Source organism: Terrapene carolina, unplaced genomic scaffold, assembly GCF_002925995.2.
Source record: "Terrapene carolina triunguis isolate 2854851 unplaced genomic scaffold, T_m_triunguis-2.0 Scaffold53, whole genome shotgun sequence".
In the NCBI taxonomy this organism is placed as follows: Eukaryota; Metazoa; Chordata; order Testudines; family Emydidae; genus Terrapene; species Terrapene triunguis.
Genome location: NW_020664404.1, coordinates 3,121,728 through 3,146,622, shown reverse-complemented (window position 1 = coordinate 3,146,622; position 24,895 = coordinate 3,121,728). Strand labels below are relative to the sequence as shown.

The window sequence follows — 24,895 nt, the reverse complement described above, 5'->3', positions numbered from 1 at the left end:
ATATTAATTCTCAAAGTTGGGGGCCTAAACTGAAAATGCACTGCCACCGAGCATTCAAATCTTCCAGTAGGTGGAGCTCTTGGCTCTCTAACTTCAGTTCCACTTCCCTCTTCCTTTCACTGCTAAGTTAATTGAGCGTGCCTGTTACAAAAGTTGCCTTGATTTCCTCTTCTCCAGCTATGTATTGGATCCTCTCGGATCTGGTTTCCATCGCCTTTACTCCACTTAAACTGTTTTCACAAAGCCTTCTGATGATCTCAAGGTCTCTACTTTATCTTCACTGACCCCTGAGAATACGAAAGTGTCTAAATCTTCTCAAATCTTATCCACCCTAGGTTTTTATGATACTGTCCTTTCTGGTTCACATGCTACCTCATTATCTGTCCCTTCCATGTCTCCTTTGGCATGGCCTCCTTTGTCTAGGGGGTTGCATGTTGCTCTGTCCTTGAATCCCTCTTCTTTTTGTTACTTACTTTCTTTGGGTGATATCCTGTACTTTCACAGCTTCATTTACGATGTCTGTGGTGATGCACAAATCCACCTGTCCAACCCTTATTCATCTCTGCCCACCCAATTCTGCATCTCAGCCTCTTTGACATCTCCTCCTGGATGTTACTGAAAAGTTAGACTTAAGCAGTTCAGTTTTAACTTTTTTATTTTTCCTCTTAAACCCTCTTTACTCTCTCCATCAGACATGACCTTCAACCCTCTTGTCACTCAGCCCTGTATACTAAGTGTCACCTTTGATTCCTGCCTCCTCGTCGCCCAGGTGTTCAAGCCATGTCCAAATCCTGCTATGTCTTCCTCCAAAACTTCTTCAAGATCTAATGTTTTTTTTTTCTATCCCTACTACTAAAATGCTTTTTCAAGTCCTCATGTCCCATCTTGACTACTGTAATCTCACTGACATCCATGCTCAGCCCCATCCACTGCATACAAAATAAAGTTTCCAGCATCATCTAGCCAATCAATTTGACCGAGTAATTTAATCCTTTCCTTGACTTCATCTCCTGCAATGAACTTGGCCCTACTTTCATGGCACTAACTGTGCCCCTTGTTTATTCTTTCTTCTTACTGTGTTGCCCTGTCCCTTTTACCTTGTTAGTGGTGTCAGCTTCTTCAGTCATCTCCATCTTTGACTCCACACCCTGAACACAGAACAAACATCTTGGGCAGGATCGTTCCTGAAAACTTGGTTCTTCTGTGACACCTACAAGAAGCTAAAAGGCTGATTGTGGCTAGATTTTGGGTACTTAGGAGTGAAGTACCCCTCCAAAAAAATTTTTTTATAAATATGATCAGTTACCCCTATCACCACTTCACTTAAATCTTGTACTACCTTCCCTTACTGCTTGTTATAAAAACAGTCTCCAGTTTGTTCCATCTTCATCACGCCAGCACAACCAGAGAACTGAATGTTTATCTGAATGGTCAGAAGGTGAAGCATGAAGTAGAACTGGTCTGTCTAGGTGTGACCTTAGACCACACACTGAGTTACCATGCCCACCTGAAGAAGACAGCAGCTAGAGTTACGACATGTAACAATCTTCTTAGCAAACTGGCAGGTTCGTCATGGGGTGCTTGTGCTCCAAATTTGTGGACGTCCGCTCTTGCCACCTCATATTCCGTGGTGGAGTACTGCGCACCAGTTTGGAGTCGATCATCACACACCAATCTGGTGGATATGCAGTTACATGCCGCCATAGGTATCATCTCTGGCACCCTGCATCCGACTCCACACCCATGGCTTCCAGTTCTGAGCAATATTGCTCCTCATATCAGACGAGAGGTTGCGACTAGCAAGTTACTGGAGAAAGTATGCGCCAACCCAAACCTGCCGCTGCACAATGACCTTTTTAAGCCACCAACTGCACGTTTGCCGTCATGTCGCCCATTATGGTCTCATCCGCCACGCCAGGATGTTAGGGCGGAAACCCTCTGGTGAGAGGAATGGATAGCTGTTATAATCCCCAACCAGTCCCTTGTCGCTGACCCTACAATTTCCCCGCCTGGTTTTGACCTGCCCCGTCGCCATCACTTGGCGAGACTACTGCACATGCTAAATAAATAAATACTGCTTGTTTGTTTCAAATTCATTTGAAAGAACTTTTAGAACCCTTACTCCCTTACTGACCCTCCTCTTCCCTCCATTACTGTCAGGATTAGTGCAGAGGAAGTTGGAGAAATCCAGTTATGCTATGGTCCTGTAAGTCAGCCTAGATAGGAAAATATATTACTAACAGGAGATGGAGCCAGGAAATTAAAGATTGCTTTGATATCAGACTCGTATAAATGGTCTTGTACTCGCTGAGCAGTTCAGTTAAATTTTGTGTCCTGCTGGTGGAACGATTCTTCTGGCTTGATAGGATTTTATTCATCTTTGGTTTGGTCATTTCTTACCTCTTTGTCAAAACCGATCTGTACTGTTTTGCATAAATGTAACTGGAGTTGGAGAGATGCTGTATGTTAACTTTATGCCAAGACTAACCTTAGCTTTATAGTGCTGTATTTTATTGTTACTTGTGAATCTTAGTATTTTTGCTTTTAATTTTTAACATACCAAGCCATGTAATTTTAATCTTCTTTTCACAGCACACCAAATTATAAATGTAGACTTGAAGGTATCCTGATTCCTGGATGTATAATATATGGCGAGGATCCTTTCACCTTTTTATTTGCAAAAATTTAAAATTAACTTCATTTAAAATCTTTTATTTTAATGAGATCTATTTCAGATACTGTAACAGAATTCCAGCAATTGGATCTGAGTAAAATAACTGTCATAAGTACATGAACAAGATGTCAGCAAGACATAGTGGTGCTCAAGCTCAAGCATGGACCACACCAGTCCACATTACTATTTCTTATCTATCATGGAGTAAGATATCTGTACTAGAAAAACCTTTTCAGCATTTTCTTGTTCATTCTAGAAAAGGGGTGGTCTGAATACAGAACTAGAAGTAACTTCTGTGTATCTCTTGTGCTACAAGAAGGAAATCTGTTTCCTGAAGTTAGTACAAGATAGGCAGCTTGTGGGGTGGTTTTTTTGATATATTGTGTGTTTTGATCTTCTCACTGAGAGCAAAACAGTATGTGTAAGAAGATTATCCTGGTTTCCTTTATTAGTCTGGTAAGAAAGATGATAGGCAAATGATTAATCCTGAGGTTTTGTCATGCAGGATGTCAAATGGATGACAACTTCTAGCATAAGCTGTTCATGACGACTAACATGACTTGACTGAGCAGTTCCTAAACTGTGGCCAGGAATTGCTGAAGTTGATGTATGACTGTGTATATGACTGCAGATGGGAGGGGAATTAGTCTTTGAGAGAACTTCTTAGGATGTGGTCAACAGTGAGAATAAGTGTGAATCCTTTTACTCTCTAGTTTCGTTACGTGAAAACAATTGTTTTATGTGAAGTCTGTTTCAAAAAACCAAATGAAGAAAGTTTTTTTTTCTTAACCATGTTACAAGTCTATAAATTTTATCTTAAATGCTGAATGAAGATACATTTGTGGACTTCAACATTTATTACATTTGTAAGCCATTAGTACTCTTTACTCGACAACTATCTGGCTAGGTTGCTTTTTCTTCTCATTTTGAGAAGACGTTTGATAAATACAGGTGATGTGTTTTGGAACAACTTCGGTGATTGGATGTCATCACTAAATTTTGAAATTATTGTATGGTACCTGAGGAGTACTTTTCAGAGTTCAGAAAATATATTTTGTAATGTAAATCTTTTTAGATAGTTCCAGATTAAATTCTGTTTAAACAATCTTTTGTTGAGTGGTTGAAAGATATGCTACAAATTATGTTTTGTGTACCGCAAGTGTCCGGGCACAATAAGAGAAAACAGCAGTGATGCATTTGCCACTCAAGTTTTAGAATAAAATCTTATCTTTGCTGTAATACAAATGCAGGTCTGTTTTAACCATCTTGCTATTGTAGTTTGTCTGGTAACTTTGCTCAAGAGTTCCAGAACAATATTTTTAACTTAAAGTTCCCCTGGTTAACGCCTTTCATGTGCTAAGCAAGTCATTAAAATACAATTAAAATATAACAATGAATAAAATATTTAAAAGCAAATCCTCTTGTTTCCAAATTACCCTTGACTCCAAATTGCCTTTTTTCCTCCTCCTCTCTCTCTCCAGAACTCTTCCAGAGTTTTTCTTCATTTTGATTGTGGTTTCGCTGAAATCCTTTTTATAGCTTTCAGTTTCCATTAATTATTTTTATTCTTTTTGGGTCTAGGCTTGCTCCCTTTTGAAGACTGAGTTTTGTCATTAAAGGTAGTAGAGTCAGTATCGGTCCCTTATCAGTCCTAAATCCTTTGTGTCTAAAATTTTGGGCATCCTGAGTGCTTTTTTCATTCTTCCCTTCCTTTTGCCACCTTTGTTTACTCCCTATTTAAATAATTGAATTCTCCCCCCAACTCCCCTTAGACTTTTTTTACCTTATACTTGACTTCACCTACCTGCCTCTTTGCCCCTTCTCTCATCTCTTCACAGTGGAACTTGTTCCGCTCTATATTGAACTTCGGTCCTCTCTTCCAGGACATTGAGCTTTTAACCAGCTCTTTAATGTTTGCCTTAGAACTGTCCTGTTGTTCCTGTAAAACTGATAGCTGTAAAACCTTCCTATTACTCTTACAACAAAACTCCACATATCAGTTTTCTCTAATTTTCCCAATAGTTGCATCCTTGGTCCTGTAGTTAGGGCATTGGCTTAGGGTGTGGGAAATCTAGGTTCAATTCCCTGCTCAGCCATGGACTTGTTGTGTTATCTTGGGCAAGTCACTTAGCCTCTCTGTGTCTCAGTTCCCCATCTGTAAAATGGGGATGTCATGCTTTCCTACCACACAGGGGTGTTGTGAAGATAAAATACATTGAACATTGTGAAGCGCTGTGTACAGATGAAAAGCATTATATAAGAAATAGGCATTATCCTTCCATTTCCTTTTGAGTGTAGCTATATTCGAATCTTCACTGCTCTTATATTTCAGTTTTATATTCTTTTTGATTGCATAACTTTCCAATATGACCTTTCACTTGAGACTGAGACAGTGATACCCGCTGTGTAAGAGGTTGCCTCAGTACTATTGTATCTCGAAGTATCATTTTGTGATTGCATATGCCACATACCAGTAAGCTATAGTTTAACTGTATTCTAACCCCTTTGTAACAGTTCTTTTTTGCATAGGGGGGGGAAAAACTGTTTAGTTATATAGTTATTTCAGAGGGAATGGTGCTGATTTGGTAACAAAAAATGCATGTAGTGTTATTTGTTACTTTATTTTGAGCAGGGTTATTTTATTGTTACTTGCAACTTAAAATAGTTCAGATAAATCTTAAAGATGGGAATACCAGTGAAATATCAATTGACTGGATGTGAATTGGCTATTTATTTAATTAATTAATACGAAACTTTTTCATCTCAGTATAATTTTATTTCCTTATTTTAAATGTTATATAATTATCCCCTTTCTCACCTCCAAAGAAATCTCCACATTTATTTATATTTTTTTAATTTTAGAATGGCTGTCCTCTGTTTACAAACAGCAGTGGTTTGCCATGCTCAGAGCAGAACAAGACAATGATATTGGGTAGGTATATTACAGGTTTTCTTTTATCTCTTATTTTGAGTAGAATCTTTCTCTGGTATAGACTCTGATATGCATAAATGTTTAGAGTTCACATCAAAATGAGAAAATTAGGCCTAAAACAGTTAGTTATTTTAAACTTCAATCACATCCAATTCTTTGTGGAGCAATCTATTTCATTCACTTTCATCTGGTCAATTTCTGGTCATCTGCAAAATAGAACTGTAAGAACTTGTTTTCTATAATACAACTTTAGAGGTGGACATTATTTTCCAGGTTTTTTTATACTGGTCAGTATTTGTCACCACTGGTATTGCATATGTGCTTTGAGGATTTGAAATAGTAATTTAGTAATCAATTTTGAAATGGATTAAGAAAAAATGAAAAATATGCAGAAGCTAAATTTATCCTTCCGGTTTATTTTCCCCCTTTCATGTGGCTGGATGGACAGGGGACAGTGTATAGGCTAAACAAATTTGTAGAACTATTTTGAATTAGGTAAATAGTGGAGGGATAACTCTCAACCTTCAAGTGTGTATAATGAGAAGCATTTTTTCTGTCTACAGTCATGACTACAGTCCTTCCTTTGTATTCTGTCCCAGTTTTTCTTAGTTTCAAAAATAAATCTTTAGGTTCTTATTTAGAAAATAGTATGTTGCTTCCATGCAAGTCACTAGTGGTAGCTGTTTTAGTTGGGAATCTTAAAGAGCTTGCGTAGCATAGAAGCCAGATATATCTTTTCTCTGAATTGGCTCCTAAATTATTTGTTTTGTGATAGTGCCATCACTTGCTGGAGTTTTGAACTGTGTCCCTAGCCTTTTCCTCTGCAGTCTCTTCCTTAGCCATATTATAATGCTGTTTGCAATGCTGTAGTTCGTTTACCTGTCACCATTTGCATTACAGACCCAATTTTATGTTGGCTCCCCAGGGATAATACATTTTATTCAGATGCTTTCAGTTACATGGAGTTGATGGCCCTTCCACCTCAAAAATAAATTGGTTAATCCAGGATTTAGTCTGAGTGATCAAAGTGTCCTTGTTCTGGCTAACCATCTAACAAAATGGTAATTACTTTACTTTTCCCTGTAGTTCAGAGTGGGAGAGTTTTTTGATATGGAGTGCATTTATCAGAATAACAGATATAAAATGGCTTGTTTAGCATAACACTGATCAATAAAAGCTAATAAGTGTTAATGTGCTGTCCCTTATAATGTTATAACTGCCACCGGAACAATCATTTCAGTATCTGAGCGTATTATATGGTAATGTTCACTGAGGTCTAGGGTTTGGAGTTATAGGGCTGGAGGCCACGAGAACTGCATTCTGTTCCTTTTATTCACTGACTTGCTGTCTGACCTTGAACAGGTCACTTCATTTCTTTATAGATATGGAAACTGAGGCAAAATAAGGGGAGAAGGGAGAGGATAATGATGCTTTGTAGCCTGTTCAGTATTAGAGGGCTTTGTAAGACTGCTGGTATTTATAGAGATAACGAACGCTATTTTAGTTTTGTGGCCTGCCTTTTGTCTCCCTTTTTACTTTGGTTTCCATTTTCTTGCATCAGTTCTGCCAAACCAGCATCTGTCATTTTAGAAAATATGCGCATCTACTAGCTAGGCTAGGGTATGCTTGTTTTTTTTGTTTGTTTTTGTTTTTTTAAACTTGCTTGTCAGATGCCTCTTCATGGCAACAGCATTGTCTTAGAAGGGCAAATGAAGTATGCAGTTATGAGGTCTTTTTTACTACTCTTTAATCTTGCATTAAATAAAGTGTATTACAAGACCTGAACATTTTTCCAAGTAGAAAATGCCAGAGTTGTAGTGTACCTATCATTTAGTAAAACATTGCACAATGAGTTACAGCTATGTTATTAGGCTTGAGACTTCAAGAGGAGGAGCAGAGCCAGAGCTTCATATGAAGTCAAATATTAGACAGCGAAAACAAGGCAGATAAAGCTAATCTCACTTAGGAGTATTTCAGTGCTGCTGTTGCTGTTGAAGAATTTACTTTATTAATATTAATGTCTGCTATCTGATATGTACTGCTTAAAAAAAGGCTTTTTGATAACTTTCTGGATCACATCCAAAACTAAACTGAAAAGAGAAGCTGTTAGCTTAACATTTTGAAACAATTAAGCAGTTTCATTTAACAGAAAAAAGTGTGTTTAACAAGTCTTTAGTACTATTGTCTATGAATCCAGACATCTCAGGACAAATGTAGATTTATTTAGGTTTTTCTGCATCATTTCTTCTATTGATAGCTTTCTCATATTGTAATTATTTAATGTTGGGTAGAGCTGGAGAGTGATTTGGCAAATATAATTTCTTAGTTTAATCAGTGAAAATTGTGTAGGTTTGTATAAGGAGATCAGATGTTCCAGGGATTTTTCAGTGGTGCCCTAGCTAATTTTATTGAACAGTGTTTTGTCCAGGTCTTAGTAAAATTAGCTAATATCTTCTTCCTATCCCCTACTGTTCTGGGATTGTGTAGGAGGGAGATACTGCCCTCGGTGCTGTGTTTTGGCACTTCCTCATTTTGGGATTTGGTCTGTCACATTACAAATCCCAGAGAGAACCAGATTTTAATCCGCAACTCCAGAGGCTCCACTGCTTGTCAGCAGAACACATCCTCCTGGGACCCAGGACAGTCAGCTGGGGTTCCTAATTAATATTTCAAATAAGAAAAGAGATACCAGGTATTGCTACGTAGGAAGGAAGGTATGGACGTTAGAAGTCAAATGGGTGGGTAAAAGAATAACTTGATGATCAGAAATTTCCCCATATTTCATCCTGGCCAGTTGCCCTGCCCCCAGCTCAACTTTCTCTGTCTCTTTCTCTCTCTGATAGGTGCAGCTATCAGACACTATAGTATTTGACATCTCATGAAGAGTTAACCAAAACCACAAACCAAATAATCTGAACAAAATGTGAAAACTGTTTGTCACCTACAGTGCTTCATGAAGTGATGTAGTTTTATTTTCGTATCCCATCTGGTGCACATTTTAATGGGGCACATGCTATTTTGGACTATGGAAATGAAAATGATTTTGCATTAAAAGTGCATTTTACTCTTCATACACATTACTACCCTTGTGTGATGTTAGAGAAATGCTGCGTGATTCAACATTTTGCTATACTTGAGAGGCCAGAAGTAACAACCCTTCCCACTTCAGTAAAGTAGTTTGCAACTAAAGGGGTTTGAACTTTCTTCACTGTCCTTGAAAGCTGTTAGCACATAGTACTGGATCCAGTCATCAAAACATGTTTTACCTACAGTAAACCTAAAGTAGGCTCACTTTTTATGTTCACATTAATGTAGTTTTTGTGTGCTGAAATAGATCTTTGTGCCTACAGTAGTTCGAGGGAAATGACGGAAGCTGCAGATTAGTCTACTTTAATTTTCCACTTTAGTTTTTTATCTGGGTAAATATTCAGAATTAAATTCTGTTGTACTTTTTGGTACATAAGAACAGCCATACTGAGTCAGACCAACGATCCTTCTAGCTTGGTATACTGTCTTCTGACAGTGGCCAATTGCAGGAGCTTCAGAGGGAATGAACAGGGCAGTTACTGAATGATCCATCCCCTGTTGTCTACTCCCAGATTCTGGCAATCAGAGGCTAGGGACACCCAGAGCATGGGATTGCATCCCGTTGATTTTGCCCAATAGTCAGTGGATCTATCCTCCAAGAACTTATCTAATTCTTTTTTGAACCCAGTTGTTGTTTTGGCCTTCACAATATCCCCTGGCAATGAGTTCCACAGGTGGTGAAGAAGTACTTCCGTTTGTTTGTTTGTTTGTTTGTTTTAAACCTACTGCCTATTAATTTCATTGGGTGACCCCTGGTTCTTGTGTTATGTGAAGGAGTAAATAAGGAGTAATGCTGTCTAAGTGGTTAGTTTAAACTGTTGAATGGTTAAGCTTTTTGAATTTTTGTAGCTAGTTGGAAGGAATAGTAGAAAGAGGTTAATGTATAACTAGAATAACTTGTTAATGATTTTGAAAACTAACCACTATTCTGCCAGAAAGAATGAAGTTCTGTATCCACAGTGCATGTTTTAATTGGTAACATATTTGACCGACTATCAGCTAGCTAGGACATCATAAATAAAAATTAATTCTATGGCCAATTTTGTAGAATTTTGTTATGTTTATATCCCACTTAATTGTCCCAGTTAACAATCTCTTTATAAAGTATTTAATCTCATAGACTCATAGACTCATAGACTTTAAGGTCAGAAGGGACCAATATGGTCATCTAGTCTGACCCCCCGCACGATGCAGGCCACAAAAGCTGACCCCCCCACTTTCCCTTAACTCTGCTGTTGAAGTCTCCAGATTGTGATCTAAAGACTTCAAGTCGCAGAGAATCTTCCAGCTTGCGACCCCTGCCCTATGCTGCGGAGGAAGGCGAAAAACCTCCAGGGCCACTGCCAATCTACCCTGGAGGAAAATTCCTTCCCGACCCCAAATATGGCGATCAGCAGAACCCCGAGCATACAGGCAAGATTCTCTAGCCAGACCCTCATTTTACCAGCGATGGCCGTTATTGCCTAATTGATTAGAATCACGGAATCCCATCAAACCATTCCCTCCATAAACTTATCTAGCCTAATCTTGAAGCCAGAGAGGTCTTTCGCCCCCACCGTTTCCCTCGGAAGGCTGTTCCAAAATTTCACCCCTCTGACAGTTAGAAACCTTCATCTAATTTCAAGCCTAAATTTCCCCACGGCCAGTTTATATCCATTCGTTCTCGTGTCCACATTAGCACTGAGCTGAAATAATTCCTCTCCCTCCCTGGTATTTATCCCTTTGATATATTTAAAGAGAGCAATCATATCCCCCCTCAGCCTTCTTTTGGTTAGGCTAAACAAACCAAGCTCCTCGAGTCTCCTTTCATAGGAAAGGTTTTCCATTCCTCGGATCATCCTAGTTGCCCTTCTCTGTACCCGTTCCAGTTTCAGTTCATCCCTTTTAAACATAGGAGACCAGAACTGCACACAGTACTCCAAGTGAGGTCTCACCAGCGCCTTGTATAACGGAAGCAGCACCTCCCTGTCCCTACTAGAAATACCTCGCCTTATGCATCCCAAGATCGCATTAGCTTTTTTCACAGCCACGTCACATTGCCGACTCATGACTAGTGTTCTCCTATGACTAGTGTTCTTTATAAAATCTAGAAAAAGGCCACAAATTACTTAGTTGATATTTTTCAGTGCTGTAGCTACAAGCGCATGTTTATAATGGCAAGAAATGCAGTAAGTGGCCTGTTACTATTTTGATTGCTGTATCAGATTGCTTTTGAATTTTTAATAGTAATTTAGCATATAATTTTTATAGTGATTTCATTTGTTTTCAATGTACCTTGGAGACGTGTGGAATGGATAACACTTATATAACAGACTACATTATAAATGTTTAAAGCCAGACCATAATATGACTCTTGTTGACTAGGACTTAATTTTTTGAGGCCTGATCTACATATATTTTTTGTACCTGTATAGCTATTTTGGTTAGGAGTATGATTTCTTTAAACTAAAATAATTCTACCAAAGCCACCCATAATGTGGATGTAATTATTCCCTTTCCCATATGGGAATAGCTATAATAATATAAACCATCTTTATACTGGTACAACTGCAGCCACAATACGGGGGTTGAACCACTTTGTAATTAAAGTGATAAAGTCAGTACTCCTGGGTTCCAGCTCTGCCACTCAGATGCTGTGCAGTATGTTAAATGTTCTTTATGCTTTATATTTAAAGTGGTACAACTTTTGTGTGTAGACAAGCTCCTTAACCATCCACCTACACATGCAATCCTTCATGCCAGCCACACACCCCTCCCCCCGTAGGTGCATCTTGATTACACTGAAGTCCCATAGTCAGATGGCAACCGTAATTTATACGACCCGTTAGTTTGGAGGGTCCAATTATTATTCTGGTAGATGATCTGTCTGGATGTAATCCTTCTGAATTGCAGGTAAATACTGTCCGAGTGTGTCTACGCTACAAAAATAACAAAATCAGAGAACCCGTTTGCATCCCATTTGTCCCACCTGACCTCCTTACTTAGTGTGTGTGTGTGTGAATAGATCATGTCATTTAGCCCCATTAAATGTAACAGGGTTCTTTGATTTGAATGTGTCCTCAGAGCACTTACCTTGTTTTATGAATCTATGTATGTTACTAAAAACCTTCAATATTAGAGGCAGAAGCTTTCAACGTCTTATTTTTCATTTGGCTGGAGAAATGCAAGAAACTGTTCTATTTTTAAATTGGATGGTTTTCAGTCGGGTTTTGCCTCACTGACATGTATTGCCTCAATTCAGAAGCAGAACTGAGCTAGAAGCCAGAGCCAGAGGAAAAACTGAACTGGAAGGCTTATATTTAGTAAAAGCATATCAGCTCAAAATACAATAAGAATCTGACTTAGGAGCTGACTTACGCTGAAATTCCACAGAGCATTTTCTTGCTGCTGTTACTGATCTATCTTTCTTACAAGTAAACAATAAATTGTAGAATCATTCTCAAAATGGTCTACTTCATACATTCATAGGCCTCAAGAAATCAATAAAGAAGAACTTGAAGGAAACAGCATGAGGTGTGGTAGGAAGCTTGCAAAGGATGGCGATGTATGTATAAACCATACCTTAATTTGTACAAAACTAAGCTATCTCGAAAGTGTTAAATATTTTCAGAAACTTTGTCTTCAGTGGCTTTTTTCAGAAACTGCACCAAAAAGGAAGATTTTAATGGAAATAAACAAAGCTCCTTATTACTGAAATACTTGTCAGCTTTCCTAGTTTCTAGCAAAATATTGCTAAAGTCATCATGCTAGTGCTATAAAACAAAGTCTGAATATGGAGCATTTTTAGAGGTGGAAAAATGAAGTTATTGTTCGAAACTCCTGAATCATGAATTTTTTTAAATATAATTTTAAATATAATGTGCATAATACCATCTGTAAAATATTACTTCTACTCTGAAAAGTGACTGTGTTCTGGAGAACCAACACACCTGCAAAGATAGCGATATGTATTTTCTTCTTATAGAGAATTGTTTGTTTAATTCTGATTTACACCTGAGCAAAGCTTTTGAAGAGAATGAGGCTGTCCAGGTGCACCGAGAGTATCATTCGAAGATAATACAGTTGACTAGGTGTCTGGCCTAATTTGGCTTCAAAAAACTTCATTGGTGATGGGCCGTGACAAGGAAATAATTTAGCTTGCCTCTCAGGTCGCAGTTTGAGTTTTCAGGGCTGGCAGTTGGACAAAAATATATTTACATCCATAAACTGAGCATATTATTATGCAAATCACTGATATTAAACGTGGAACCCCACAGTGCCAATTTTGGTCACCTTCTGCAATAGAACTCATTAATGTTCAATGCTCAAGATTACATCACAATTTGGTAGTAAACATCTAAAGATTAGTTCTTATACAGGAATATCTTGTGTATATCCTTATATAGCTGGTCTTATGGAAGAGCATTAGAAAGGTGAAGGACTTGTTTCCCAACTGCACGCTAAAATCATTTAACCAAAGGATCTGTTGTTTGAAGTAATCAATCACTTCATACATATATTTAACCCATGGTCCAGAGATCTCTGGAGTTATGTTGCCTGGAGATACTCTGGCAATTGGTGCATTATAAAATCTTTTATGGACAGATGGCTTTAAATTGTGTATAATTCCATGGCTCTGTGTAAGAGTTATGTGGCTACTAAAGCGTGTGGCCTAACCACATTCCAATGTAGGCAATTGCGTAACTACTCTATCTAAACACCTCTCCTGTTTCAATTGGCAGTGCTCTGAGATGTACAGAAACTGTTCTATAGTTTTGTTATGTGAAGTAAGATAGATGTGTTGCACCCCAGAAGTGGCTGCATTTCAGTGGTAGGTGAAGTAATCCCTGATTCTTCAATCACATCTGTCTGAGTGGACACTTGCACCCATGCAGAGTTCACTGTTTCAGTAGGACTCCATGCAGACATTGGGATATGTGGATCTGATGCAGATTTTGGGCCTCAGTATATATGTAAGGCTATAAAGTGCTTTGGGATCCTTCAGAGTGAGAAGTGCTATATTCTTACTAGTATAGCCCATTGAAATAAAATAGGTCTTGCATGTTTTCTCTGTTCTTTAGTACTGCTGGCGATGGACTGGATTCAACTTTGGCTTTGATCTGCTTGTCACGTATACAAATCGCTACATCATTTTCAAACGAAACACACTGAATCAGCCATGCAGTGGATCAGTCAGTCTGCAACCACGGAGAAACATTGCATTCAGGTGAGGAATGGCCAACAATTCATATCATTGAAGTTTTATGTTTAAAGCCAGTATTTCAACTGATTTCGTACTGGAATTGGTTCATTAACAGATAGCAATTTCATTGGCACAAAATATGATGTATGACAATGTGTGCTCCTGTCTCCCTGGTAGAAGCTGGCTTCTTCCTTTAGCCTCAGAAAAAAAAAATTACAGGAGGCTGAATCAAGTAATTTAACTTTCATTATATCCCTAGATTACGTCTAGCCTCTTTTGATAGCAGTGGAAAACTTATTTGCAGTAGAACCACAGGATATCAGATCCTGACCCTTGAGAAAGATCAGGTATGTTTGTGTGTTTTTTAAATCTAGTAATAGTCCAAACCATCAAAAATTACGTTTTGTAGTTGCAGACATGGAGTTTTAAAATGCTTCTGCCACACATAATGGAAGTTAATATTACTAGTTTAAATAGGAGAACTAAATCAGAATATTTAGTTGGATTTCATTCATGGCTGTAATGAAATTCTCAGGTGCTGCTGAAGATATACACCATTATCTTAATGTCTTTAAGAATGATTGTTAACCAGAATTCTAACACTTGAGAAATTAACCAGATTTGATTTAACAAGCTAGTGAAAGAGGGAACCTTTTCATAGCTAGCCAAAATTAACATTAGGCTGTTACCAAAATTTGTAGATATAATTGGCACAGTTTTTCCAATTATAGTAGCAAGTAGTTTAATATTAAATATAAAATCTATGCAGATCTTGTATTTTTAATCATGTTACAATATATTTCTGAGTATTGAAAATAAATGTCTGTTAGCTCCTACCTGTGTAAAGGACAAATTCAGGACTAATTTGAAATCTTGCTGTTAGGAATAAGTTGCAGAGTTTGGCACATGACTGTTATGTGGACCCTGGTTGGAATGCATTGTCTTGTAACTTGTTCCTAAGGTTTGTTTTCTCTTAAAGATAATGCATAGATCTCCACTTTTGGGTCAATAGTTTAGGCGAGGGAGCATGTTTTCATACACAATATCTTACTATCGGTTCCTTTATTTCCTGATTATGGCAATGTCTGTGTGGCACATGCACACAGGGTTTGTTTCCATGTAAATTTCAAATATTCTTATAGGATACATTTCCAAATTCAATGGGTCCAGATTCATTCTGAGGGTGACCGCCAAAAATGTTTTGGCTAATTCCACTACCAAGAAATTTTAGCCCCTCCTAGATATAATAAACTAGATTATCCAGTCTGCTGAAACCTCTAAATGGTAGGAGATTGCCCCTGGAGTTTCTCTGATGGTAGAGATGGTTTGGCCAACTCCTGCACTTAGCTGATTCTTGTCTCTGGTTTAAGGGGATTGAGGGAGTGAGGTAGGGAGAAGCTTGGCAGGGTAGAGAATGTCTTGGCAAAGTTGAAGTATAATAAAACTATTCATTTTAGGGTGGCTGGTCGTGTGTAGTGAAGGAGAGGGAATGAATTATATAACCTTGGATTTATTATTTTTTTCTTCATACCCAGTGCTATGAATTTATAAAATGTTTTAAGTTCTGTGATGATTTCCATCTTCTTTTTTGGAGGCAACATACAATTAGATGGAATCTCCAGTCTTTTGCTGTTTCACTTGAATCTGTTCTAGCACTTCTAAATTATGTACCGCACTTTATTTTTGTTCAGCAGTATGAATTATTGTTCTAAACTTATTTGAAAATGTTCCTTCATATTTGATTTACAGGAACAAGTAGTAATGAACTTGGACAGCAGACTTCTGATCTTTCCTCTGTATATCTGCTGTAACTTCTTATATACATCACCAGAGAAGAGAACTGAGTCTGACGGACTGCTAGATAACCCAGAAAACTGAGAGACCTGTTTAGTGGAACACAGTAGCACTTTTATAACTGTATGCCTGCTTTAAGTTAAATGCCGTGCTTACACACATAGCTATGACAAATAAACAAAGGCCTTATATTGTAGCAGATAAATATATACGGCTACTTTTTTTATCCTCAGTATATTCCTATGCATATCAGAAAAAAAGATCTGAAACCACATAGGCTAAAACTAGTTATACCATACATTTTTTCACTTGTATTTTCTGTTCTACATTAGCAGAGAACTTCCATTCCAAATTTATATGAAATCTGTTACAAGTTTGTTTGTTTGGGGTTTTTTGTTGTTGTTGGGGGAGCGGCGGGGCAAAATCTGAGCCTAACTGATAAAAGTAAATCGTGTGGATAAAATTTTACTAACCTCTTTGTAAAATTCCTGATTACTTGTTAGATTTGGGTAAAAAAACCTTTCCATTACTAACCACTGGGTTGTGCTCTTTGTACCAGAACTGTAAATAGCAAGCTCCAAATTCCGCTGACTCCAGTGGCCCTTACACCAGGGCTACGTTTTCCCTTTAATTTCTTTATAGTTATTTAACTGTTGTACACTTTTTCTGACCCACTTTAGTTTTTAAGTCTTCCACATGTCATATGTATATTTGTTTTTCTTGGTCTTAGGCCATTTTTTTAAACTTTGTGGAAAATATTTTTTATCTTCTGTTCCTCATTTTTTAGTAACAGTAAGAAAAACACATCTGAAATTTTCAGACAAGTTCATTCAGAAATGCATTTTTTTGATGTACCGAGAAGTCTACAAAGGTGTATTGTCCGCCCTTATGAGTCTTTCTATTGACATAACCACAATTTTCAGCAAGGATTCAGTTGACTCCTAATATATTTGTGTATACCAAATATCAGTTTTTTTTAACTTTTTTGCTTTCTGTAACATCTTGTTTTAACTTTTCATTGGGAATCTGTATCCCACTTAAGCTCAGGAACTTGTGACCTTTGAGTGCCTTTTGAGTTATACATGCTAATTAACACAAACTTAACATCAGTTAAGCAAGGTCACAGGATCCAGAATAGGAGCTGAGAACAAGGGATTCATTTCCAAGTTGGTGTTTAACTGATCCAAGTCAAGGATAAGATGTACACTCTTAGTTTTGTACATATTGGTTTGTTTTTTATGTTTGTCTATTGATACCTTGAATTCCTACTTACAGATTTATGGATGCAAAGCAAGAACTTTGCCTCCTTAGGTAGCCTATTTTTTTAATGTTAATATTGTCAGAAAAGGATAGAACCTTTGTACATTGTAACAAGGATACAAATACATGTTTAGCAAAATGACAAAAACAGTGACAACTTGTGAATAAATCATTTAAAGTGAATTTAATAGTGCAGTGCTCATTAATCTTTCTTTTCTGCCAGAAATATTTTCTGAATCACCCTGAAAATGTTGGCTATTAGCTGTATGACAATGTCAAAAGTATTTTGGGACAATACCAGAGAGGAAATCAGTCAGGACTTCATCCTGCTAGAGCCTGAAGAAAAGAAGTCAAGCTTGGGAGCTTAGTTGGGAACCTAATTCCTGTTTAGGCACCTAAATAAGTGGCTAGATTTTTTTTCAAATAGTTGAGAACCCTCGACTCCCATTAATTTCTCGGTAACTGGGGGCTGGGAAATCACATCACTTATTTGTGTCTGACTTTAAAAGGCTTCTTCGTTTGAAAACCTAGGCCTGATTGGTAGGTGTCCTTTCCAAACTTGATCATTGCTTTTATTTCTCATTTAGATTTTGGTAATTCTATTTATGTTGTACTTTCATTTTGCTCTTGAGCCTCTCTTGGCATTTCAAACCACAGCAGCTAGAATAATTTTTATATCCATCATTTTTTCTTATATGCCTTATTGAGAGAGATAAATTAGCTGTCATTAGAACTGTGTGTTCAAAGTAATTGTTTGTACTCTGAAGAAGGAAACATGAATTAACCACTTAATGATATCTGGAAAATGTCTAATACCTTGTGGTTAATACCTGAAACTAATAAATAGCAGGAGGGCTTAAAAAAATAAGATGAATCTTCTGAACATTAAATGCTTTTACTTATAATTGCTTTTATAGTAAAAGCATCCTAAAAGATTCGCTTCAATTAGCAATAATTGAAGAAACGGCTAGAGGAAACTCTTGGGAAGGGAAGGAGAAGGCATGAAGTGCCAAAACCTATTATCTCTATTTTAATGTTCGGGAATTAGCACTCATTTACAAGAGGGCACAGTAACATATACTTTGAATATTACCATTGCAAGTAGGGGAAAGAAAATAAGTTTGAGTCCAAACACAGAAGTGAAAAAAATCACGTCACACGCTGCCCTAATTCTTTTGTAAGTATTCTTGTTGTCAAAACTTGACAAAATGACGGAACTGTAAGAAGAAAAGAAAAAACTAAGAACTGAAGCTTGAATTCCAGTCACAGGTAGTTATTTCAAATAGCCTATGTTTTATTGAACATGATGAAAATTAGTCTAAGGCCAACATTGCAAAACAGAACAACAAAGTAAGGAGGGAGGCTTGTAGGCAAGAAGCAACAGAAATCCTTTTCCTGAAGTCTGAGGATTGCTGGTGCTATGCCGCTGGTATAACAGTAGTTGTTATACAGGCACCTAATCTTTTTATGAACCTTACTAAGGCTAGGTCTACACTACAGCGGACTTCCGACCTAAGATACGCAACTTCAGCTACGTGAATACCGTAGCTGAAGTTGCGTATTTTAGGTCGGCTTACCTGGCGGTGAGGACGCGGGAAAGTCGACCGCTGCCGCCGACTCCGCTACCGCCTCTTGTCGAGGTGGAGTTCCGGAGTCGACGGTAGAGCCATCAGGGATCGATTTTACCGCGTCCTCACGAGACGCGGTAAGTCGATCCCCGATAAACCGATTGCTACCCGCCGGATCGGCGGGTAGTGAAGACGTAGCCTAAGTTATGACTGTATAATGTCATGCTGCACTGATATTACTCAAGATATTCCCTGTATACCCTACATTTCTTACCAGTTTTAAATGTATTGCCTTTTAATTCAGAGTATCTCCTTGGTCTTGCTCAAATTGGGAAAAATTTCCTAATATTAATCTCTTTTCTCCCATTTAACCAAGAATTCAGTGGGATTGTAAAAAGAAAAAGAAAAAATGTAGAAAAATATATGCTTCATAAACACAAAAGTGATCTGCACCATGTATTTAAATTTCTAAGTCAGAGCTTTAGCAATAATACAATGTTGCTTCTATGAATCTGACATTCCATAGACCTAATTATAACTGGTTTTGGTAGTCAAATGCAGTACCCAAAGCATTTGGCAATGTCTTCCAGTCCTAGCTAAATATTACACTTTTAAGGTGAATTATTCTGTCTGATTAGCTAATGTCCTGGGCTTTGACTTGTTATTAATGCCCACTACCTACAAAGTCAAACATACGAAGACAGTGACCCTCATCCAAGCTGTTGGTTCATTTTTTGTTTTGTGCTAAAATGGAGTGTTAGCCTTAGACGCTAGATAAAAGGCTGCCAGGAGCTGAAGTTTAATGAATAACAGAGAATATTTTCTGTAGGGATGTTGAGGATTAATATTTGTGAAGCACTTTGTATTACCAGATAGTGACTTGTTTGCAGGAATGAGCCTTATTCAGTTAAATGTAACCCCAAAGAAATGAAACTTTAAGTCTTTTATGAAAGGCAATAAGATATATTTAAAAACGGAGTGTTTATTGTGCTGGTAGGTAACTATTCCCCCATTGAAAAAAGGAAAATCTGACACTATTAATCTAATATATAAATATATTCCTGCAAATGAAAACAGATTTTTTTTTTAGTGGTACAGCTAGTTCTACATCTCTAGCTTTAAAAGTTACTAAACAATGAATATACTCATTATTTACAGTAATAAATATCTGGTGGAAAATATTCTTTAATATAGAATCAGGAATACTTAACGAGGTCACAAAACAGAGCGTCAGAACCATTAGGGCACTTGTGTACATGTTGCGTAGCGCCTGTCTATGTGAAACCAAAGGGACTAAGTGTACTGTGAGGTATTACTTTGTGGGGGAGGGTAGCACAGTCTGGCCCTTAGTTGATGGACAGCCTTTTAGTCTCAATTCCTGATCCTGTCAGTTTAAACTATTTCTCAAATATGGATGTTCAGAATGTTAAATGCTTAAAGGCGTGACAAAGTTAGGCTGGACGGTGGTAAGAGAATGGTCCTGTTGGGTTCCGGGAAGTGGGCGGACACAAGCCCACTCACGGGTAACGGCCCCTCCCCCAGACTAAGGTGAGGAGCTACTGAGCCTGGGACTCAAATATAGGGGATGACAGAAGAAAAAACAAGTACATGTGTGAGGGTTACAGGGTCAAAAGTAGGAAGGCAGGTATGTTAGCCCTAGAATGATAAAGGCATTTTTTTCCTACAAGCTGAGAAGGGATTACCTCAGGTCAATTAGGGACACCTGAGTCCAGTTAAGGGCTTCCTGAGACTTTTTAAAACTCCTCTTGGGGGGCAGGAGAGAGACAGGCTTCTCCAGGGTGAGCAGCTGCTCTTCTCTCCATAGGGGAAACAACTGGAACCGAGTACCTGCTTAGGGGAAGGACTGACACCTGGGGCCAACAACAGGACAACGTCCCCTCAGCGAGAGGATAGGGAAAGGTATCCCCCTTTGGTTTTGTTTTGTACATTTGTTTCTTTTGGCTGGTGGCGGAGCACTCCTTGGGCCTGCCCCAGGGCTATCTTGAAAATACGGCTAAGTAAACCCAGAGGAGGGGAAGACCCAAACAGTCCCCAGTGGGTCTGATTTACCTCAGGCTACCACCAGAGAGGGAAGTGCTAAGTCTGCAGAGACAGAGGAGATGTCTTGCCACAACGGGCACTAAACTCCTTTAGCCATGTTGAAGCGTTACTGAGGGCACAGCGTTTTCGACTAAGCTTGGGGGCAGGAATTGTTGTTTGCTGTGCACTTGTATAGTGCCTCGCACAACAATGTCTCCACTTCTAGGTGCTACTCTGCAATATAAATATTAAATAATAATCATAGGGGGTGAGGTTTTCAGTATTGAGCGAGACCGATTCCATGGGTGCCTAATGTAATTGCTTAAGTTACACACTGAGTATAGAATCCTAGGACTGGATTCTCCCTATCAATGCTACTAATTATCAGCTGCTGTTGAGAGTATCACTTTCCAAAAGGCTTTTCCATCCAGTTAAGTTCCTTCAGTTTCAATCATAGCATAACAACGTCTTCTGGGAGCGAATGTTATTTCACACAGTAGTCAGCTGGTGTTTTCAGGAAAATGATCATTTTAAGTAGCAGTTTGTAAACAGCAAGGACTAGAGCTGATCAGAATTGTGGTGAACACTGGATTCGTAAAAACCAGCACAAAAAAACCTTTAACCAGCTTCCCGGAGTCAGGCTAGTTTGGTCATTCCAAAATAAGCACAACATAAGCATTTTTTACTAAACTTCATTGAAAAATGTGACCCTCCCCATCCCCCCAGATGGCTCCTGGAGGAGAGTCAAGGCCACAACCTATGTAAAATTAGTTGTAGGCTGCACCTTCTGCTGCACCAGTCATTCTGCACAGCATCCTAGTGATTCTTGCAACAAATGTATTGATGTACTATGTGAAATAATACTTTACAGTTAAAAGTTAAAGCTGATTATTTTGAAATTTGCTTGTCGACGTATATTAAGAAAACAACTTGCTGCAGTGATATTTATTAAATACTCATAGGTCTTGCATAAGAACCACTTGATGTAAATATTAAAGCTTTTTCATTCTCTGTATAGTATTGAACTGGAAGGTTTAGACTTGCACATGATTACCATAATTAGCTATGAAAGGTTTGCTGTGTTAATAATACAAAAATTAATTGGATGGTAGTGTGTGGTATACCAACAAGCTGAGATCATGGTTTATAATTACCTGCATGGGAAGAAGATGTGTGATCATAAGGCTCTTTAATTTAGCAGAAAAGATATGAGATCCAGTAGCTGGAAGCCTAGCTAGACAAATTTAGACTAAAAAGATGTTAATTATTAACAGTGAGGATAATGAATAATTGGAACAACTTATCTAGGGATGTGGTAAACTCTCAGCCACTTGGAGTCTTTAAATCAAGACTGGATGTCTTTATTGTAGCTGAGCCGGAAGTTGAGGGCTTTAATGCAAGAAAAACTTGGTTAAATTCTAATGCCCATGCTTTGCAGGAGGTCAGACCAGATGTTCATAACGGCCCCTTCTGGCTTTAAAATCTGTGCCAAATTGATCCAACACCTGTGTGACGGGTTGGATCACAGAAACCCCCTTGGGAGCTGCCACCCGATGTGCCAAGACTACCCCTGCTTCTGTTTTCCCTGCCAGCTTAGGGCTCCAGCACCCTGTCTTGCTGAGCCAGCCACTCCTGTCTGGCTCCAACACAGACTCAGGGTCTGAATCACTTGTCCCAAAGCTGCGAGTTTACCCAAAAACAGCTCACAGGAGTGTGCTTGTCTTTAGCACTCAGATGCCCAACTCCCAATGGGGTCTAAACCCAGATAAATCCGTTTTACCCTGCATAAAGCTTATGCAGGGCAAACTCATAAGTTGTTCGCCCTCTATAACACAGATAGAGAGATATGCACAGCTGTTTGCTCCCCCAGGTATTAATACATACTCTGAGTAAATTACTAAATAAAAAGTGATTTTATTAAATACAGACAGTAGGATTTAAGTGGTTCAAAGTAGTAACAGACAGAACAAAGTAAGTCACAAGCAAAATAAAATAAAATGCGCAAATCTATGCCTAATCAAACTAAATACAGATAATCTCACCCTCAGAGATGCTTCAGTAAGTTTTTCTCAGGCTGGACACCTTCCAGGCCTGGGCACAATTCTTTCCCCTGGTACAGCTCTTGTTCCAGCTTAGGTGTTAGCTAGGGGCTTCTCCATGATGGCTTCTCTCCTCCTCTCCTCTCTTCCACCCCTTTATATATCTTTTGCATAAGGCGGGAACCCTTTGTCTCTCTGGGTTTCCACCCCCCCTCACTGGAAAAGCACCAGGTTAAAGATGGATTCCAGTTCAGGTGACATGATCACATGTCACTGCAAGACTTCATTACTCACTTGCCAGCACACACATATACAGGGAGACTCACAGGTAAACAGCCATCTGCAGACAATGGGAGTCATTAAGATTCCAAACCATCATTAATGGCCCACACTTTACATAATTACAATAGGCCCTCAGAGTTACATTTTATATTTCTAGTTTTAGATACAAGAGTGGTACATTTATACAAATCAGATGATCATACTTAGTAGATTATGCACTTTGTAATGATACCTTACAAGAGACCTTTTGCACGAAGCATATCCCAGTTGCATTATATTTACTTATTGTCAAATTTTTTATAAAACTATCCCAGTTACCTTATATTGACTTATTATCAAGTTTTTATAAAACCATATAGACTGCACAACGTCACAACCTGTTAAGTTGACAGGCTCGCATTGGGCTTTTGGATAGTTCTAGTGATTAGTTTCCTATTTAAAAAATTTTATTTCAGTAAATAAAAAGCTCTACATATAAAAACTTAAGCATTGCAATAATATGTGGTGTACTTTGAAAAGACTATCAGCTTAATGGAAACTAGAACCAGACCTACCGACTAGGAGAGTTTTTCTGGAAATCTTGCTGGCTCAAAGAAGAGGAGAAGATTTTCGTGACCTCTTCTACTTCTGAGGAAAGGTTTGCCTCAGCCTTCTTAAAAGGAATTCAGCCAGGGATTGTCATTATCAGTAAAGGTTCTAGTATACTGATAAATAATGTCTGACAGCCAAAGGGCATGAGTGAAAAAGATCTGAGAGAATTAAAGATCTTCATAAATGTAGAGGGTCAGTTGAATGTGTTGAACATGTTTGTGAAGGAAGGAACTTAACTCAAGGACAGTAGAAGAAAAATCACATTGTAAGACAAGAAAGATAATAGATCTGCATTGAAGCAAGTACCAAGTCATCAGTTCTAGAGCAAAAAGTTTTTTAAAACCTTAAGTGAACTGCAGCTTTGAGATATTTTTAAATTTTCAATTAAGAAATTGGTTTTCTTGGCAAAATCTTAATTCCCAGCAATTTTCCCCCTTCTCCCTGTGATACAGTAATATGTAAATAGTCTTTTAATCTTCAAAGTACTTTGCAAATATAAAGTCATCTTCAAGACACCCCTGTGAGTACTGTAGGTGAATATCCCAATTTTGCAGATGGGATATAGAGGCAGAAAAGTAAAGTGAGTTGCCCAAGCCTGCAAACAGATTTGTTAGAAGCTGGATTAAAACCCAGGAGTTCCAGCTCCCAGCTGTCTGCTTTTATGATGCCAGTCTCAAATATATTTATTAGTAAAACATGAGTAAATTTTAAAAACACTTTCAAATTCTCAAACTTTGACGAATGGTATAAATGAATAATGCCTATATAAACCCTAGAGACTTAAGCTCTGTTCTTGACTCTGCCAATGACACAGGTTTCTTAAGCTCCATGTGCCTCAATTTCCCCATTTGTAAAATATAGAGAGAACTATACATCTTTGTGAAAAGCTTTGTAAAGGGAGAATCAATGTAGCCAGTGGAGAGGGCCCTGGACTTGGATTCTCCTCCTAGCTCTGCCACTGAGCTGCATGACCTTGGTCAAGACGCTTCACCTCACCATGCCTCAGTTTCCCCATTTGTAAAATGGGAATGAGGATTGCTCCTTTGTAAAGTGCTTAGAGATTTATACATGGAAAATGCTGTATAATAATTGATTGCTTTTGCTATATGTAGATGGAGTAATGCTATATATCATTACTTATGATCTACCTAATATAAATGTTGAGTAGTTGTGGTATGGTTACATTTGCAGTCAGATGTACTTGCAAGATTTTCCAAACACGACAGTCCTCCTTTAAAAGATAAAATTAAGCTTATTTTATGACTAGTGGTTGATGCTTTGTTCCAGTACTGATAATTTTAACTTGAGAGACCAGGTGGATGAGGAAATATCTTTTATTGGATCAACTTCAGTTGGTGAGAGAGACAAGCTTCTGAGCTTACACCGAGCTCGTCTTCGGGTTTTAACTTGAAGCACAGATGGGCGGTGTTGTCTGATCATATTGGT

At 38.2% G+C, this 24,895-nt stretch overlaps 1 protein-coding gene across 2 annotated transcripts in view; it reads left to right on the top strand.

Annotated features, from left to right (window-relative positions):
- Positions 1-17,117, top strand: part of GMCL1 (germ cell-less 1, spermatogenesis associated) — a 30,733-nt gene extending 13,616 nt beyond the window's left edge. For both annotated transcript variants that reach the window (XM_024201251.3, XM_024201252.3), the window contains exons 10-14: positions 5,537-5,606; positions 12,162-12,237; positions 13,754-13,899; positions 14,135-14,222; positions 15,625-17,117. In XM_024201251.3, coding sequence (XP_024057019.1) covers positions 5,537-5,606; positions 12,162-12,237; positions 13,754-13,899; positions 14,135-14,222; positions 15,625-15,753 — 509 coding nt within the window. In that variant the 3' untranslated portion in view covers positions 15,754-17,117. The remainder of the gene's footprint in view (positions 1-5,536; positions 5,607-12,161; positions 12,238-13,753; positions 13,900-14,134; positions 14,223-15,624) is intronic.
- Positions 17,118-24,895: the final 7,778 nt, after the last annotated feature.